The sequence below is a fragment of the Xenopus laevis genome, chromosome 7L (assembly GCF_017654675.1).
Source record: "Xenopus laevis strain J_2021 chromosome 7L, Xenopus_laevis_v10.1, whole genome shotgun sequence".
Lineage (NCBI taxonomy): Eukaryota > Metazoa > Chordata > Amphibia > Anura > Pipidae > Xenopus > Xenopus laevis.
Window position 1 is genome coordinate 132816137 of NC_054383.1, and position 16779 is coordinate 132832915.

Consider the following 16779-nt stretch of genomic DNA (forward strand, 5'->3'; position numbering starts at 1 on the left):
ACATTGCCGGGCAAGGGCCAGGATCTTGGACTGTATATATTTCCCAGGGCATGGGTAATGAGAAATGTTAATGTGTTTACTTGACCTTTATAGTTATATAAAGTTATTTGTTACACCGTACAAATGTGTAAGTGAATGTTTTTCCTAATGGGCTAACTGCAGGTTTATTCCCGGATCCCATTAGGTGGAGGCACTGGCAGAGAGGAGTTTCCCAGTATCTTTCACTTAGCAAAGGAGACTCAGGGACCTTCATCGGTAACAATTATGTGATGTACCATCTTGGCACCAGGGGGTGGCCAAGGCCAAGGGGTTACATATAGGTCATATATATATACGTCTTTATTAGAGATGTTGGTGCAAATGCTTGAAGTGGCCACTTATTATTACACATGTCCAAGGAAGCAAAATAAAGACAAAAGAGATCCTCTAATGTCCTAGACATGAGCCCACCCTAAAACAAATGTGGCATGCCCCTCAAATGGTAAAAAAAAACGTAACAAAACTTAAATAGTTAGAACTTTTAAAGACAATCCCGCTTTATAATGTTACAACACTTCTTGGGGAATGTAAGAAAAGTCGCAAAGAGCAAAACAATTTGCACAAATCAGAATAAAAATGTGCATTTCGCAATGTAATATTCTTCCTTAAACTGTTATTGCATTGTTAATTTTCATTGCGCATTGCCCACTCTTAAGAAGTGCTTGAAGGTGTCGTAATCTTTTGGAGCAAATATAAGACTTTTTCGGTAAGAAGTTTTATTACATTCACTGCACACTGGCGCAAATTATAAAATTCGCAACCCTTCTTTCGGAAGTGGTCGCTTAACAGTTTCCGGGTTCTCAAAAGCTAGATTAAATTCGCGCAAAGCAAAATTTGTTTGCACAGAGGCATAGCTTTTCGCATTGCAAATATTTTTTCCGTTACCAACCAAGAAGCCAGTGACATTTGGGCTCTCTGTGACTGAAGTATAGTTAATACTGTTTTTTAGTACAGGTATGGGATCTGTTATCCATAACCTGCTCCGAATTATGGTAGGGTCTTCTGCTATAGACTCCATATTATCCAAATATTTAGATTTCCCTTTTCTGTGTAATAATAAATCAGTAGCTTGTTCTTGATCCCAACTAAGATATAATTAATCCTTATTGGAAGCAAAACCAGCCTATTGGGTTTATGTAATGTTTAAAGGATTTTCTAGTAGACTTAAGGTATGAAGATAAAAATTATAGAAAGGTCTGTTATCTGGAAAACCCCAGGTCCCGAGCATTCTGGATAACAGGTCCCATACCTGTACTCACTACCACTCCCCTCTACCAACCCCGACACCTGACACTATTTTGAGGCAACTTTGACACCATAATATTGTTTTAGTATCGGCTGTTCCCTTGAGCCACGTCCAGGTGTGTAACTAGATGTTACTGGGCCCTATATATATATATATATATATATATATATATATATATATATATATATATATATATATATATATATATATATATATATATATATATATAGTCAACTACAAGAGGTCCTCTGCACTCAACCCATTATCAATATATTTAAGACAGCGACATTTTGTGCTACTGCTACTGAAAAATGCCTTACCCTTTAAACAAAACAGGGACTGTCTGTCCATATATTGCAACATATTTAAGCTGAACAACTACGTCAAAGTCATCCCATATCTGGCCAGTCCCACGCCCAATCTCCATCCGATTCATCAAGAATCCAACTGCTTAATTACACATTTTACAAAGGGACTAAGTTTTACCTGCAACTTACTTGCTGCTTTCAAAGTAAAACTCCCAAACTTGGCTGCCCTTTTATTAGACACCAGTGGGATCACCTGACTATAGCTGGGAAGGGTGGGAGCTACAACATGGAGCTGGTCACTGCTCCTGTATAACTATAACAAACAAGGGAAAGTTGTGCTCACCACTAATTTTTAAAACCATTAGGCGGGGGTGCAATGAGGGTGTGTTGGATTCTTGATGAATCGGATGGAGATTGGGCGTGGGACTGGCCAGATATGGGGTGACTTTGACGTAGTTGTTCAGCTTAAATATATATATCATCATCATCATCATTATTTATATATATATATATATATATATATATATATATATATATATATATATATATATATATATACAGTAAATATAAATAAAGGTTCCTAAATCCAGAGAGAAAGAAACCTAGGTCACACCCATCCCTGCCCGCTGGCGTATTAGCTGCCATTTTGAGCTCAGTGCCAGGAAGTACAGTTGTGCAGGAAGTCAGTTATGTGCACTGGGAAAATGTCCGCTCCCTTGATCAAATCTAATGTGCAGCGCATACCCAAAGACTCAGTTTGGAGAGGGCTAAGGCTGCCATACTTCTCTCAGAGGGTCACCAGGACTTTCTCTTTTTGTAGTGACCAATGTAAAAACAACATCAAAAGTTATCAGTTATCGCAGTTTTATAGATGACAGACAAGCCAAGTTCCATTAGAAGAAGAACATATTTTTATTAATTAAAAGCATGTTTTTACAATATATAATCAATGGCCCCTCTCATTGTTTACATCAGAGATGATATCCTGTCCCCTTAAAAATACTGATTTATAATCTTCTAGGAGGCCATGGAAAGGGCTGTTCCAGGTGGTCTTTCATAAGGTCTTAGTTGTTGAGCATAGTCTGAAAGGACAAAATCATCATAAAATTAAAAAAAGACATAGGATCTATATATATATATAGGGAATAAAGTACCCCCTTTTGTAAAATATAAGGATATTATAAGTTACCGAGGAGTTTCATGACCATATAAAAACACGAGGCGGAAGGCCGAGTGTTTTTATACAGGTCATGAAACTCCGAGGTTACTTCTAATATCCTCATATTTTGCAACAGGGGGTACTTTATTTATTATAATACACAAGTTTTAGTGAGTCGTGACAGAAATGACATCACTACTCACCGTTTATAACTGATGACATCAGAACTCACCGTTTATAAGGATATAATTTACAAGATATTCATGGCTTTTGTGTATTATATAGTGGATAATGTACCCCCTACTGTAATTTATAAAGATATTATGTTACCGAGGAGTTATGTGACCATATAAAAGCACGAGGCCGCAGGCCGAGTGCTTTTATACAGGTCACATAACTCCGAGGTGACTATTAATATCTTTATAAATTTTAAGTGGGGGGTACATTATCTATTATAATCTACAGTTTCTGGGTTCAGTTTTACTTTTTTTGAAGTGTCTCTACAAGTTGATTTTTATCTTTAACTGCAGCTCTTTTAGGTACCTGTATTTTATTCTTGCTTTCTAAATGGCACACGTCTCCTGCAGCTGCCTCCCTGGTCTCGCTCTTTTCCTCACAGGATTCCCCTACATTTTCACTCCCCCTCCCGTCCACTATCTAAAGAATCGCTCCCCCTCTGTGTCACATCATTTTCTTTTACCGGTCATGCAGGGAAGGAGGGGGAGCGAGTGGACGGGAGGCAGAGCGAGACTTTGTAGTGTAAGGGAGGCAGAGCGAGATTTAGGCAGTGTAAGGGAGGCGGAGCGAGACTTCAGACACTGGACGGGAGGGGGAGTGAAAATGGAGCCGAATCCTGTGAGGAAAGCGACACCAGGGAGGCAGCTGCAGGGAGACTTGTGACAGGAGTGAGAGATGCGATGAAGGAAAGAGAAGCCCTTCATCGCATAAAACGGGTAAATCCATTGTGGGAAGTGATTAGATGGGGAGCCCCGAAAGCTATAGCGGTGGGAAGCAAGGCAGCAGCTGCGAGTGCTGTCTCTTTAAGCTTATAATCGGCGCGTTCTGACGCATGAACGCGCCGTTTATAAGGATATAATTTACAGTCTGGTCCCATAGGGAAATGACCAGACTGTAGATTATATGTATATATGTATATCCCTGCCGAGACTCCCCTTGATATCTGTGATATCTTACAATCACATATATGCCAAGTCTGCTTCTAATCATTAGATGATCATTGGAGCCCAACCAAAGCCCCCATTGTGTTACAGCATTTGCCCCCATTGTGTTACAGCATTTGCCCCCATTGTGTTACAGCATTTGCCCCCATTGTGTTACAGCATTTGCCCCCATTGTGTTACAGCATTTGCCCATTCTGGGCAGCAACCAAGTCCTTTCTGTTGTGCTTTCACATGTTGAGGGCTCTGACCCTCACCTGGGTTTAGAGACAATAAAAATAATATAGATAAAAAAGTACTGAAATGCTGTTGGATTTGATGTCAGACTTAGCTCTGTCAATGGCACATGGGGGAATAGTCTTTATCCTGCTGTAGAAACAAAGCTCCTTTCATTCAGTCTCGGATGGCCACATTCTCACCTCACTTATCCAGCTGTTGTAATTGGAGACCCGAGTGAAGACCGAGGGCTTCTTGTAATAATTACACCCTGAGGATGAGCCAAAACTGACCACACCATGGACCTCCCAAGCACCATCATCATTCTTACAGTTGAGTGGTCCCCCAGAGTCCCCCTGCCAGAGAGAGAACAGCAAGATTATCACTTACTTATACCAACTACTAAAGTACCAACCCCCCCCCCCCCCCACACACTGTTATAATAATGTATCTAAAGCAAAATAAGGTTCAAATCAGTATACTGGGAATGACTGCATTGTCTTGAACTTCTGATTCCAGCTTGTCTCTTAAAGGAGAACTAAACCCTTAATATGGATATGGCTGCAAAATGCCATATTTTATATAGTGAACTAATTGCACGAGGCTAAAGTTTCAGCTTGTCAATAGCAGCAATGATCCAGGACTTCAAACTTGTCACAGGGGGTCACCATCTTGGAAAGTGTCTGTGACACTCACATGCTCAGTGGGCTCTGATTGGCTGTTGAGAAGCTAAGCTTAGGGCTCGTCACTAATTATCCAGCAGAAAATGAGCTTCCCTGGCTGTAATATAAGCTGATGCTACAGGTTTGCTGATTATTCAATTCTGATGCTAATTGCACTGGTTTCTGTGCTGCCATGTAGTAATTATGTGTATTAATTACTAATCAGCCTTATATTGTGACATTTCTATTCTATGTGTACTGTATATTGTGAGTGGCTCCCTAAGCTCAGTAAGTGACAGCAGCACGGAGCATGTGCAGTGAATCAGCAGAAAAGAAGATGGGGAGCTACTGGGGCATCTTTGGAGACACAGATCTTTACTGCTAAAGGGCTGTGGTTGCCTTGGGCTGGTACAGAAGCACAAATCATAATGTACAACATTTCTACCTACTTCTTTAGTTAGGCTTAACTTCTCCTTTAAAGGAAAAAAACCCATACCCTCCACCCCACTTAGATCCCCCTCCTTCCTCCCCCCAGGCTAACTGCCCCCCCCAGGAAATGCCCCATACTTTATACTTACCCCCCGTCGCAGATTCTGGCAGCGGACTTCATGGCATCCATCTTCTGGGTCCTTGGTAAGCTGACTGGGAGATCGGCAATCTCCTTCAATTTCGGTGCATGCACAGTTGTCAAAAAAACGTCAAATTGCACCAACTGCGCATTCGACAACATACGATCTCCCAGTCAGCTTACCAAGGACCCAGAAGATGGATGCCATGATGTCCGCTGCCAGAATCTGCGACGAGGGGTAAGTATAAAGTATGGGTCATTTCCTGGGGGGGGTCTACGTGGGGTGTGGGGTACGGGTTTTTTTCTACCAGGTTTCCTTCTCCTTTAAAGGTCGAATTTTAGTGGTTGAAACTACGACTGAACTCACTTTCTCTAAAACCATGAGTGTCATGAAATGTATTAAAAAATCCAAATTTAAAAAAGCAAAAATGAAAAAAAAAGCAGCTGTGCTTCAAAAGTACAAATACCTTTATAATAAATAGTCTGAATTGATTTAAAACAGTAAAGCATAGCTCCCATTGACTTCTATAGGACCTCAACAACTTTTGCCTGGTCAATATTTTCTTAAAGGTTTTCATGGTTTTTACACTTCATGAATCTCAAATTTTTAGAGCTTTTAAGAAATATAGAAAAAATACAAATTTTTAGAGATTCGTGGAAAAAATAAAGATTACATGGTTAGTAAATAGACCCCAAAGAGTTGTTTGCATATCTCCTGCCTTCTTGCAGAACTATTGGGTGCCTTACTTACATAGCAGCTTGAAACAATGCCGTCGCCACCAGCGCAGATCATGTTGGTCCGTACGTAAATAAACCACCAGTCCAACCGGGCACAGGTTGCGTATTTCACAACTCGTAACAGCCCCTGTTGTAGCTTATCTGCTGCTGGGCCTTCGGCTGGAATAATAATTCTTTATTTAGGGTCATATTTATCAAAGGTCGAGTTTTCGAGTTATGGGAGTGTTTTAAACCCTTGAATGAACTCACAACTCAATTGGTTTCTGATTTAAGAAAAAACTTGAATGGAAAAAACTTGAATCGAGTTCAGGGTTAACAACCCAAAAACTCAAATTAATTGAAAAACCTTAATCACTCGAATTAGTCGAGTTTTCTAGTGAAACCCTCCTTAACATCTTGAAATGGTTCAGGGGATCTCTGTTATTGACTTCTACATGACATCAACAGGTTTTTAGATGGTGTATTTTTGAGAATACACTCAGGTTATTAACATTCAGACTTTAGATGGGATAGCGGTACAGGTATGGGATCTATCATCTGGAAACACATTATGCCCAAAGCTTTGAATTACAGGACGGCCGTCTCCCATAGATTTCATTTAAATGAAATAATTGAATTTTTTAAACATTATTTCCTTTTTCTGTGTAATAATAAAGCAACAGCTTTTACTTGATCCCAACTAAGATATAATTAATCCTTATGATGTGATCCTATTGTGTTTAATGATTTTTTGTTAGATTTATGGTATGGAGATCCACATTTCCAAAAGATCCCTTATCCAGAAAACCCCAGGTCCTAAGCATTCTGGTCCCATACCTGTACTAGTAGGAAGATACCACTTTATGGGGGACTGTAGGAGGCAAGGTAGCAATAGTGAAGGGGTTAAAGGCTGCAACATGAATCAGGCTAAAGCTGTAGCCTATTATTCTTGTGTCTTCTGTAAGGACCCATAGGGCTAACATAGTCTTGGAGAGTGATTTAGGCAGAATTAGCTATAACATTAGGTAGGATTTGCTAAATAAACCTTTTGTTTCATATATAATCACTCAATTTCAGACGTGCAAACTTTGACAGTATAAGGTCATCTCTGCAACATATTAAGTGGGAAATTCTTTTCACAGGGTTAAACACAGAACAAAAATGGGAAATGTTTAAAATGCTGCTTAGTAAATATACATGTCAGTATATTCCACTTGTAAGCAAGGAACGTCGTTGCAAAGCAAAACCTTTTTGGTTCAATAGAAGTGTTGGTGTTGAGGTGGGTAAGAAAAGACCTGCTTTTAAGGCTTTCAAGCTGGGACAGCCGAAACATTTATAAGGTACAAGGAGGCCAATAAATCATGCAAAGAAGCTATAAGGCAAGCTAAAAGATCTGGCATAGTGCCGAGAGACTGGCGAATTGCTAATGTGGTGCCTCTATTCAAAAAAGGACCCCTTCTCAGCCTCAAAACTATAGGCCAGTTAGTCTGATGTCAGTGGTAGGAAAGCTTTTCGAAGGGTAAATAAAGGATAAGATACTGGACTTCATAGCAAATCATAATACTATGAGTTTGTGCCAGCATGGTTTATGTGTAATAGATCTTGCCAGACTTAACTTAATTTCTTTTTCTGAGAAGATAAGTAGAGACCTCGATTCTGGGATGGCAGTGGATGTGATTTACTTAGACTTTGCTAAAGCATTTGATACAGTGCCACACAAAAGGTTACTGGTTAAATGAAGGAATGTTGGCCTGGAACATAGTATTTGTACCTGGATAGAGAACTGGCTAAAAGATAGACTACAAAGAGTGGTGGTAAATGGAACATTTTCTAATTGGACCAGTGTTGTTAGTGGAGTACCGCAGGGCTCTGTTCTAGGTCCCTTGCTTTTCAACTTGTTTATTAATGACCTGGAGGTGGCCATTGAAAGTACTATTTCTATTATTGCTGATAATACTAAATTGTGCAGAACTATAGGTTCCATGCAGGATGCTGACACTTTGCACAGTGATTTGTCTAAATTGGGAAACTGGGCAGCAAACTGGAAAATGAGGTTCAATGTTGATAAATGCAGGTTATGCACTTTGGCAAAAATAATATAAATGCAAGTTATACACTAAATGGCAATGTGTTGGGAGTTTCCTTAAATGAGAAGGATCTAGGGGTCTTTGTAGATAACAAGTTGTCTAATCCTGGGCAGTGTCATTCTGTGGCTACTAAAGCAAATACAGTTCTTGTATAAAAAGGGCATTAACTCAAGGGATGAAACATAATTCTGCCTCTTTATAGGTCCCTGGTGAGGCCTCATCTGGAGTATGGGGGCAGTTTTGGACTCCAGTCCTTAAGAGGGATATAAATGAGCTGGAGAGAGTGCAGAGACTAAGTGCAACTAAACTGGTTAGAGGGAGGGAAGAGTTAAATTATGAGGGGAGACTGTCAAGGTTGGGGTTGTTTTCTCTGGAAAAAAGGCGCTTGTGAGGGGACATGATTAGACTTTACAAGTACATTAGAGGACATTATAGACAAATAGCAGGGGACCTTTTTACCCATAAAGAGAATCACGTACCAGAGGCCTCCCCTTCAGACTAGAGGAAAAGAAGTTTCATTTAAAGGAACAGAGTAGGGGGTTCATCACAGTCAGGACAGTGAGGTTGGGGAATGCACTGCCGGGTGATGTTGTGATGCTGATTTAGTTAATGACTATAAGAGGGACTTGGATGATTTCTTGGACAGACATAATATCAAAGGCTATTGTGATACTAAACTCTATAGTTTGGACTTGATGGTTTTGTCTTTTTCCAACCCAATTTAACTATGTAACTATATAAGAACCTCTATCTTATTTATCAATATAAATATCGAGCCAGGGCCCAGCTGAAATAGAAAGTCTGAATGTAACCAGTGTTCATACCGCTAAGCTACAAATTCATTCTATACAAGGTAGGGTTACATTACATTTAGGGGGGCAATTGAGTTGCATTAAGTGTATGACTTACTCTGCAAATACCCCCAGCCTGTTACATAGCAGCCAAACTGATCTGGAAGGACGTGCCCAGCGGGAGGCAAACAGGCAGGCTTGATGGTGTCACCGTAAGTCACATTTGTATCCAGAGTGAAATGTCGTTCCTGGAATTTGGAAAAGATTTAAAATATTAAAAATTAATAACAAAGACATCTCAGTGGTGGAAAGTATTCACCCCCTAATGAAGCTCAAAGACCTGTGAATAAATACTGCTCTGCCTATGGTCAGCACCACTGTATTGATGAGGGGCAGGCTTGGGGCAGTATGAGGGGTAGGCTCGGGGCAGTATGAGGGGTAGGCTCGGGGCAGTATGAGGGGAAGGCTTGGGGCAGTATGAGGGGCAGGCTTGGGGCAGTATGAGGGGCAGTATGGGGCATTAATTTGGATGCAGCATTCAGAAGTATAAATTTGGGGCTAACAACAAAACAGTCCAACAGCAGAATGAAGTACAGAGCTGCCTTACACCTGACTGTGCTGCACTTTGCACTACACAGATGCCATTGCCCCAAGCACAGTAGGTAAGTGCATAATCCTCAAGTGCTCTTGTACTTGCTCCTGGGACAAGGGTAAATGACCCAGAATCTGTAATAAGCATATTTTAAAAAACAGGGGACTTTTGAAATTTTTTCTCAATACACCAGGCCTGTTCTCTATATTTTCCTACTGTAATGAGAACTGAAAGCACCCAGCGGCTTCATTAACTGCATCAAGACATTAGTAATCAACATCCCACACCAGCAACATCTTCACTGACTCAGCATCATAATTGCAGGACTTTGATTGGAAGCATCAGACCCCACAGTTTGGGCAGCACATTAGCTGGAAGGACATTACCCGTTGGATAGGCTGTTTGGGTCCCAATTTGGATGGTTAAAAAGTCCAATGACATTGATTGTTTCCTGGCCGGAGTCAAACTGTCGGAGATTGTGTTTCCCGAGCTGCACTCTGTATGTGTTCTCTGAACTGAAAACAAATGAAAAGAAATTACTTTTTTGTTTTTTAATAGTTATTACAGAAGGAAATCATATTATCACAGTTCTGCAGGGAATTTAGAAATAATGGGGGTCATTTATAAACACTGAGCAAATTTGCCCCAGGGCAGTAACCCGTGTGTGATCTAAGGCACTGTCTCTGTCCATCTAATAATGTAACTGGGCTCTATTAATGGGGTAGATCACCTTTTAGTTAACTTTTAGTATGTTATTGAATGGCCAATTCTAAGCAATGTTTCAATTGGTCTTCATTGTTTATTTTATACAGTTTTTGAATTATTTGACTTCTTCTTCTGACTTGTTCCAGCTTTCCAATGGGGGTCACTGACCCCATTAAAAAAAAGCAAAAGCTCTGTAATCCTACAAAATTATTGCTATTGCTACTTTTTATTACTCCTCTTTCTATTCAGGCCTCTCCTATTCATATTCCAGTCTCTTATTCAAATCAGTGTGTGGTTGCTAGGGTGATTTGGACCCTAGCAACCAGATGGCTGAAATTACAAACTGGAGAGCTGCTGAATAAAAAACTAAATAAATCAAAAAACCACAAATAATAAAAATGAAAACCAATTGCAAATTATCTCAGATTATCCCTCTCTACGTCATACTAACAGTTAACTCAATGGTGAACAACTCCTTTAAAGGGGTTGTTTTGCAGCACTCCAGCTTCAGTGACTTTCTGGTTACTAGGGTCCTGTTTACCTTAGCAACCAGGGAGTGGGTTGAATTAGAGAAGCTGAATAAGAGAGGGCCTGAGATAGGGAAGTAATAAAATTTGTTTAAAAATTGCAGCCGGTTGTTATACAAGTGTATAAAATTGTGGCCTATTGTAAAATTTATTTTAAAATAAATAAAAGAAAACTTTCAAAAATATAAAGTGAAGACTAGTTGAAAAGTTGGTAAGAAGAAGACATTCTTTAACATTATAAAAGTCTGAGCTTATGATTGATGGAGGAGAAATGGATTGAAATACAGGTATGGAATCCGTTATCTGGAAAGCTCCCAATTACGGAAAGGCCGTCTCCCATAGAGTCCATTTTATCCAAATAATCTAATTTTTAAAAAATGGTTTCCCTTTACTGTGTAATAATAAAACAGTAGCTTGTACTTGATCTAAACTCAGATATAATTAATCCTTATTGTAAGCAAAACCAGCCTATTGGGTTTATTTAATGTTTATATGATTTTCTAGTAGACTTAAGGTATGAAGATCCAAATTACAGAAAGATCTGTTATCCAGAAAACCCCAGGTCCCGTGCATTCTGGATAAGAGGTCCTATACCTGTATATACAGTAACTGTGCAAAATGGCTAATGATGTGACAATTCCTGCCCAGAGTAATAGTAAGTGTAGGGCATACAGGACTGACAAATTTCTAGGAGGACAATTACATATATTAATTTCTTCAGTAAGACATTTTACCAACAGGTGGGAAGCTGCTATGAACCAGTAATCCATCAAATGCAGCAGGAGAGGTTCAGCTGTGGGTAAGACGATGGGGGTTATAGTTTTACAACTGCTGGAGGGTCAGAGGTTGCACTTAAAGGAGAAGGAAACCCTTTTGCAAAAAACCCCGTACCCCCCACACCAGGTAGACCCCAGGGTTTTTTCCCCACAGGTTGAATTCTCCTTTAAATTAAAGGGATTCTGTCATGATGTAGTTGATCTGCACTATGGAACTGCTTTCTGACAGGCTATTGTTTCTCCTACTCAATGTAACTGAAGGAGTCACAGTTTACTATTGAGTTCTGTTCTTATATCTACCAGGCAGCTGTTATCTTGTGTTAGGGAGCTGCTATCTGGTTACCTTCCCATTGTTCTGTTGTTTGGCTGCTGGGGGGAAAGGAAGGGCGGTGATATCACTCCAACTTGCAGTACAGCAGTAAAGAGCGACTGAAGTTTATCAGAGCTCAAGTCACATGACTGAGGGCCGCTGGGAAACTGACAAAATGTCTAGCCCCACATCAGATTTCAAAATTAAATCTAAAAAAATCTGTTTGCTCTTTTGAAAAATGTATTTCAGTGCAGAATTCTGCTGGAGCAGCACTATTAACTGATGTGTTTTGAAAAAAGAAAACATGTTATCCCTCTAAGTACTATTTAGCTCAAAGAGAACACTCAGATGTTTATATTGCAATCATATGAAACCAGTTGCGGTGCCAAGACACTAACCATTCTAGCTGAATAATGTATAAGTTGCAACTGGTACTGGTCTGGTTTTTAAAATATTGTTTGAGGCTTTCATTTATGCTGAATTCCAATGCACCCCCCCTCCCAAAAAGTAAAAAGGCCATTACAGAGTAATTTCATACCTGATACAGTGAGCAGCAGTTAGAACCCAGTTGGGTGCAACGAGGCTTCCCCCGCATGTGTGATACCACAATCCATCATAGATGTACTGCAGGGAGACCTATAGAGGGATACAAACAAGCAATAGATTGACTTCTCATCTCCATTTTAATCAAATAATTAAGAGTTTGACAAATTGATTTCCTCTGTAATAATAAAACAGTACCTTGTACTTGATCCCAACTTAGATATAATAAATCATTAATGGAGGCAAGAGAATTATCTTGGGTTTAATTATAGTTTGAATGTTTTTTTTTGTGAACTTAAGGTATGGAGATCTAAATTATGGAAATTCCCCTTATATGGAAAACCCAGGTCCCAAGTCTTCTGAATAACCGGACCCCTACCTGTACATGACCACAGCAAGTGGTTGCCCTCGTAATGATCTTCACAAACAGAACTTCAAAGAGTATCTGAGTGAAAATTCCAAATCTCACCATAACTGTCCTTAGGGGAACATTGTGTGGATATTACACACACCTTCATTGTCATAAACAGGCATTACGGGCCCCACAGCAAGCAGGAGCCATTCAGGGACCCCAACTCCGTTAGACAAATGACTTTTTCCCAAGGACTAGGGATGTAGCGAACTGTTCGCCGGCGAACTAGTTCGCGCGAACTTCGACTGTTCGCGTCCGCCGAATGTTCGCGAACGTCGCGCGACGTTCGCCAATATGAGTTTGCGTTCGATTCGAACAAAAATCGTTCGACCATTCGACCATTCGATTCCTTCGACCGCTAAAATCGAAGGATTTTCGTTCGAATCGAACGATCGAAGCCATTCGATTGAATGAAATCATTCGATAGAATGGCTTCGATCGTTCGATTCGAATGAAAATCGTTCGATCGAACGATTAAAATCCTTCGATCGTTCGAATCGAACGATTTTGCGGGTGTTCAAAGTTCGCAGTTCGCTACATCCCTACCAAGGACCCCAGTGGGTCCTACAAAAATTCAAGTATTTACTTCCCTGTTGCTCCTGCTCCCATTGTACAGACAACTGACCTGCCAGGGCCAACTGTGTGGAACAGCCTCTTCCCCATTGACCACTCGGGATACAGCAGGTGGGTAGGTGGCAACACCACAGCCATGAGCTACCAGAAATAGACAAGTAACAGTAAATAGTAGGCTACTACAGGTAGATACATAGAACAATTGCTTACCATGAGTAATGGCCTTAAAATGTATATTCTGTCAACTCCTGGTGAATATGATGTCAGAGCCTGAGCAGCTTATTAGATAGACTTTACAGCACTGGAACAACCGTGCAAGTGATATATCCAAAGTATTTTTAATAAAGTTATTGCCTTAAAAATACTGTGCCTTTATAAATATGTGTAAGTATTGGAGGTGTTAGAAAGTACCAGAATTAATGATAATTACGCCCGTTTGCATCCCCTGTAATGAGTTCTACAGAAAAATAAAATCATTATTAGCTTCACAAAATTGAGATCCTGCCTATAAACCCACCTGCAGCCACGCACAGCACTAAGAGCAGCAGCGGAGTCATGTTACTGAATGGGAGCTGCTTTGTTTATGCCTTGGCCTTTATTTATCCATAGTCTTTATCAATGTTTTGCGCTGTTTTTGGCACGATAAGATAAAAATGGAATAGGGCAGCTGTGAATTTATTTGCTAGACCTTGGCACACTTATTTCCATCTGACGCTTTTAATGTAAGACAAATCTTAATAAAAATAGTCAGAAATGCAAAATATTTCGAAAATGAATGTATTGATTGTTTTCTCCTCCCCACGGATGGAAGAGAAGTCAAAGTAGGATTGCAGATATATATAATGTTAACAATGTCCTTGTTGGCAAGAAAAACATCTGAGATATTGCTGATAAGCTTGTGTCACGACCGGCACCCAATACCAGAACAAGTGCCAAGCACCCTGGTCTCGGCTCGGCTTCACCAGTAGTGTGACCACCGTTGGGCTTCGGGAGGAGCCCTCAGCTTACTTGGGTGCCACCTGGACTTAACAAGGGGTACAAGGCGAGATGTTCTGGCTAGCAAAGGGGCACGGCTGTTAGCAGAGTCTTTAGGGCCGAAGGTCACGGTACAAAGGATTAGTCAGAAGGACGGTCAGACAGGCTGGGTCGAGGCAGGCGGATATCAAAATCATCAAATAGGCAAAGGTCAAAACCTGGTTGTCAATCAAGGGGTTAAGCAGGAGAGTTTTCGTAGGCAGGCAAGGGTCAGGATACAGAATGCAGAATAGTCAGGAACAGGCTGGGTCAAACACGGATAATCAGATCAGAATTTCAAAGACAGATGCACAAGGCTCAGGAAAACCACTAGAACAAGTTCTATCATGGACAAGGGGCTGTACACTGAATGGCCCTTAAATAGCTTTCAAAATTCGCTCCAAAACGTTCGCAAAAATGCCCGTGCCTTTAAGAGGCGCGCCCTAGAAACAACATGGTGCCGGTGCTGGAGCTAAGGACCATGCGGCGGGCGTCCTAACAGTTTGTTTGGTCCTCTCTGTCTGATCATTTGTCTGAGGATGGAACGTAGAGGAAAGAGAGACTTTGATTTGTAAGTATTGGCAAAGTGATCTCCAAAACTGGGAAGAAAATTGAATGCCACACTTGGAGACTATCTCAGGAAGTGTAGTCTGATTATTTCTTTAATAAAAGTCTCAGCAGTGGCAGCAGCAGTAGAAAGCTTATGAAGACGAATGAAGTGAGCCATCTTGGTAAGTCTATCAACATCTACAAAAATTATGTTTTAGCCCAAAGAAAAAGGTAATTCAAAGATGAAGTCCAGTGAAGCTGGTCCCCACAGCCTAGAAGTTACAGGTAAAGGAAGAAGTAGATCTGCCTATGTGTTGCAAAATTTTACCTACTGTGCACAATCTTTACAAGATTTGGCCACCAAAATATTCTTTTGACTAGATGTATTGTTTTCTTTATCCCAGGATGCCCTGCAAGCTTAGTATCATGGACAGACTGGAGGGTTTGAATTCGAATTTGAGACTGTAGTGAAAGTAAAATCTAACATTAATATAGATATTGGTAAAGTTTATGTAAGTGTGTGGAGGGGTCATAGTGAGTGTGTGTTTGTATGTGCCCTGGGTTTCATTTGGAAGGTTGAACTTGATGGACTTTGGGCTTTTCTCAACCCAACTTAACAATGTAACTATGTCTTTTAGCAAGGATGTAATAATGTTAAAATGAACAACCCCAACCTCAGAAATGTAAAGGATCAGATAAAAAAAAAAAAACAAAGTCCCAGCACAGGCTATTGGTCAGGGCAGGCTGCAATCGAACAAGTCAAAAACAGACACAGGGTCAAGGCAGGCAGCAAACAATCAAAATTCAAACTACCGATTGGAATTCTCCTACGGCATGGGGCCACATTGAAAATGAGATGCGCAAGATTACCACTTAAATGCACTTATATGGTGTCCCACTACCACTATCAGATGCCCTCCTACGATACTTTCTGCGACTAGGCACCTGCACTCAATATGGCTCAACACCAGGCATAAACATAATCTGATCTCGACCAAGCCATTGCTGACCACGTTCCTGAGGAACCCTGCCTTCCAGCCAGGCATGGAACCAGCATACCATACGCGGTGGTCCAAGTTTTCGTACTTCACTGTACAGGACATCCTTCACCCACTTACCCACACAATGCTTCCTCTACGGACTATTCAGGACAGAGGTCCATCTGTGAGAATCAGATTCTTTGAATACCTACAACTCCGTCACTTTGTGGATTATTTTACAGGGACTGCAATTAGAACCAGCCCCACAGCATTTGAGGCTTTGGCCGCCAATGGTCTACCACAAAAAGGCCTCATCTCTAAAATCTACTTGTTGCTCACTGCCCCCCAAACACCATCACAGCATCGTAATAAGTATATGGACAAATGGGACCAAGTTCTTCCACAACCGCTCACTGATTCAGACTGGTCCAGAATATGGGACAATGCGGCACACATGGTGCATACGGCAGAAGGAGCACATTTACAAGATCTTAACTTTCTGGTACTATACCCCAGAAAGACTGCACAAACTTTTCCCAGAGCACTCTCCTCTCTGTTGGAGAAATTGTGGTGTCCAAGGTTCTCTATTGCATATTTTTTGGGATTACCCATTTATACAGCCCCTCTGGAAAGAAATACAAGACCTTCTATGCTTGCTACTCTCCCAACCAGTGCCGTTAGATCCGTTAGTATTTTTACTGGGAAAAACCCTTGCCAAGGGTCAAATATTGACTGCCACTCGGTTAGCCATTGATGCTAAATGGAAGAGCCAGACAACTCCCAGAATGACTGAAATTATTAACAGGGTGAACAGCAACAGATCTTTC

General features: G+C 40.7%; 1 protein-coding gene across 1 annotated transcript; it reads right to left on the bottom strand.

Annotated features, from left to right (window-relative positions):
- Positions 1-2481: 2481 nt before the first annotated feature.
- Positions 2482-13966, bottom strand: LOC121395673 (chymotrypsin-like elastase family member 2A). Its single transcript, XM_041569774.1, has 9 exons — positions 13927-13966; positions 13462-13550; positions 12420-12517; positions 9950-10078; positions 9858-9864; positions 9090-9219; positions 6128-6273; positions 4350-4502; positions 2482-2675 (listed from the first exon to the last, which is right to left on the bottom strand). Exons 1-9 carry the CDS (start codon positions 13964-13966, stop codon positions 2658-2660), a joined length of 810 nt encoding a protein of 269 aa, XP_041425708.1. The 3' UTR covers positions 2482-2657.
- Positions 13967-16779: the final 2813 nt, after the last annotated feature.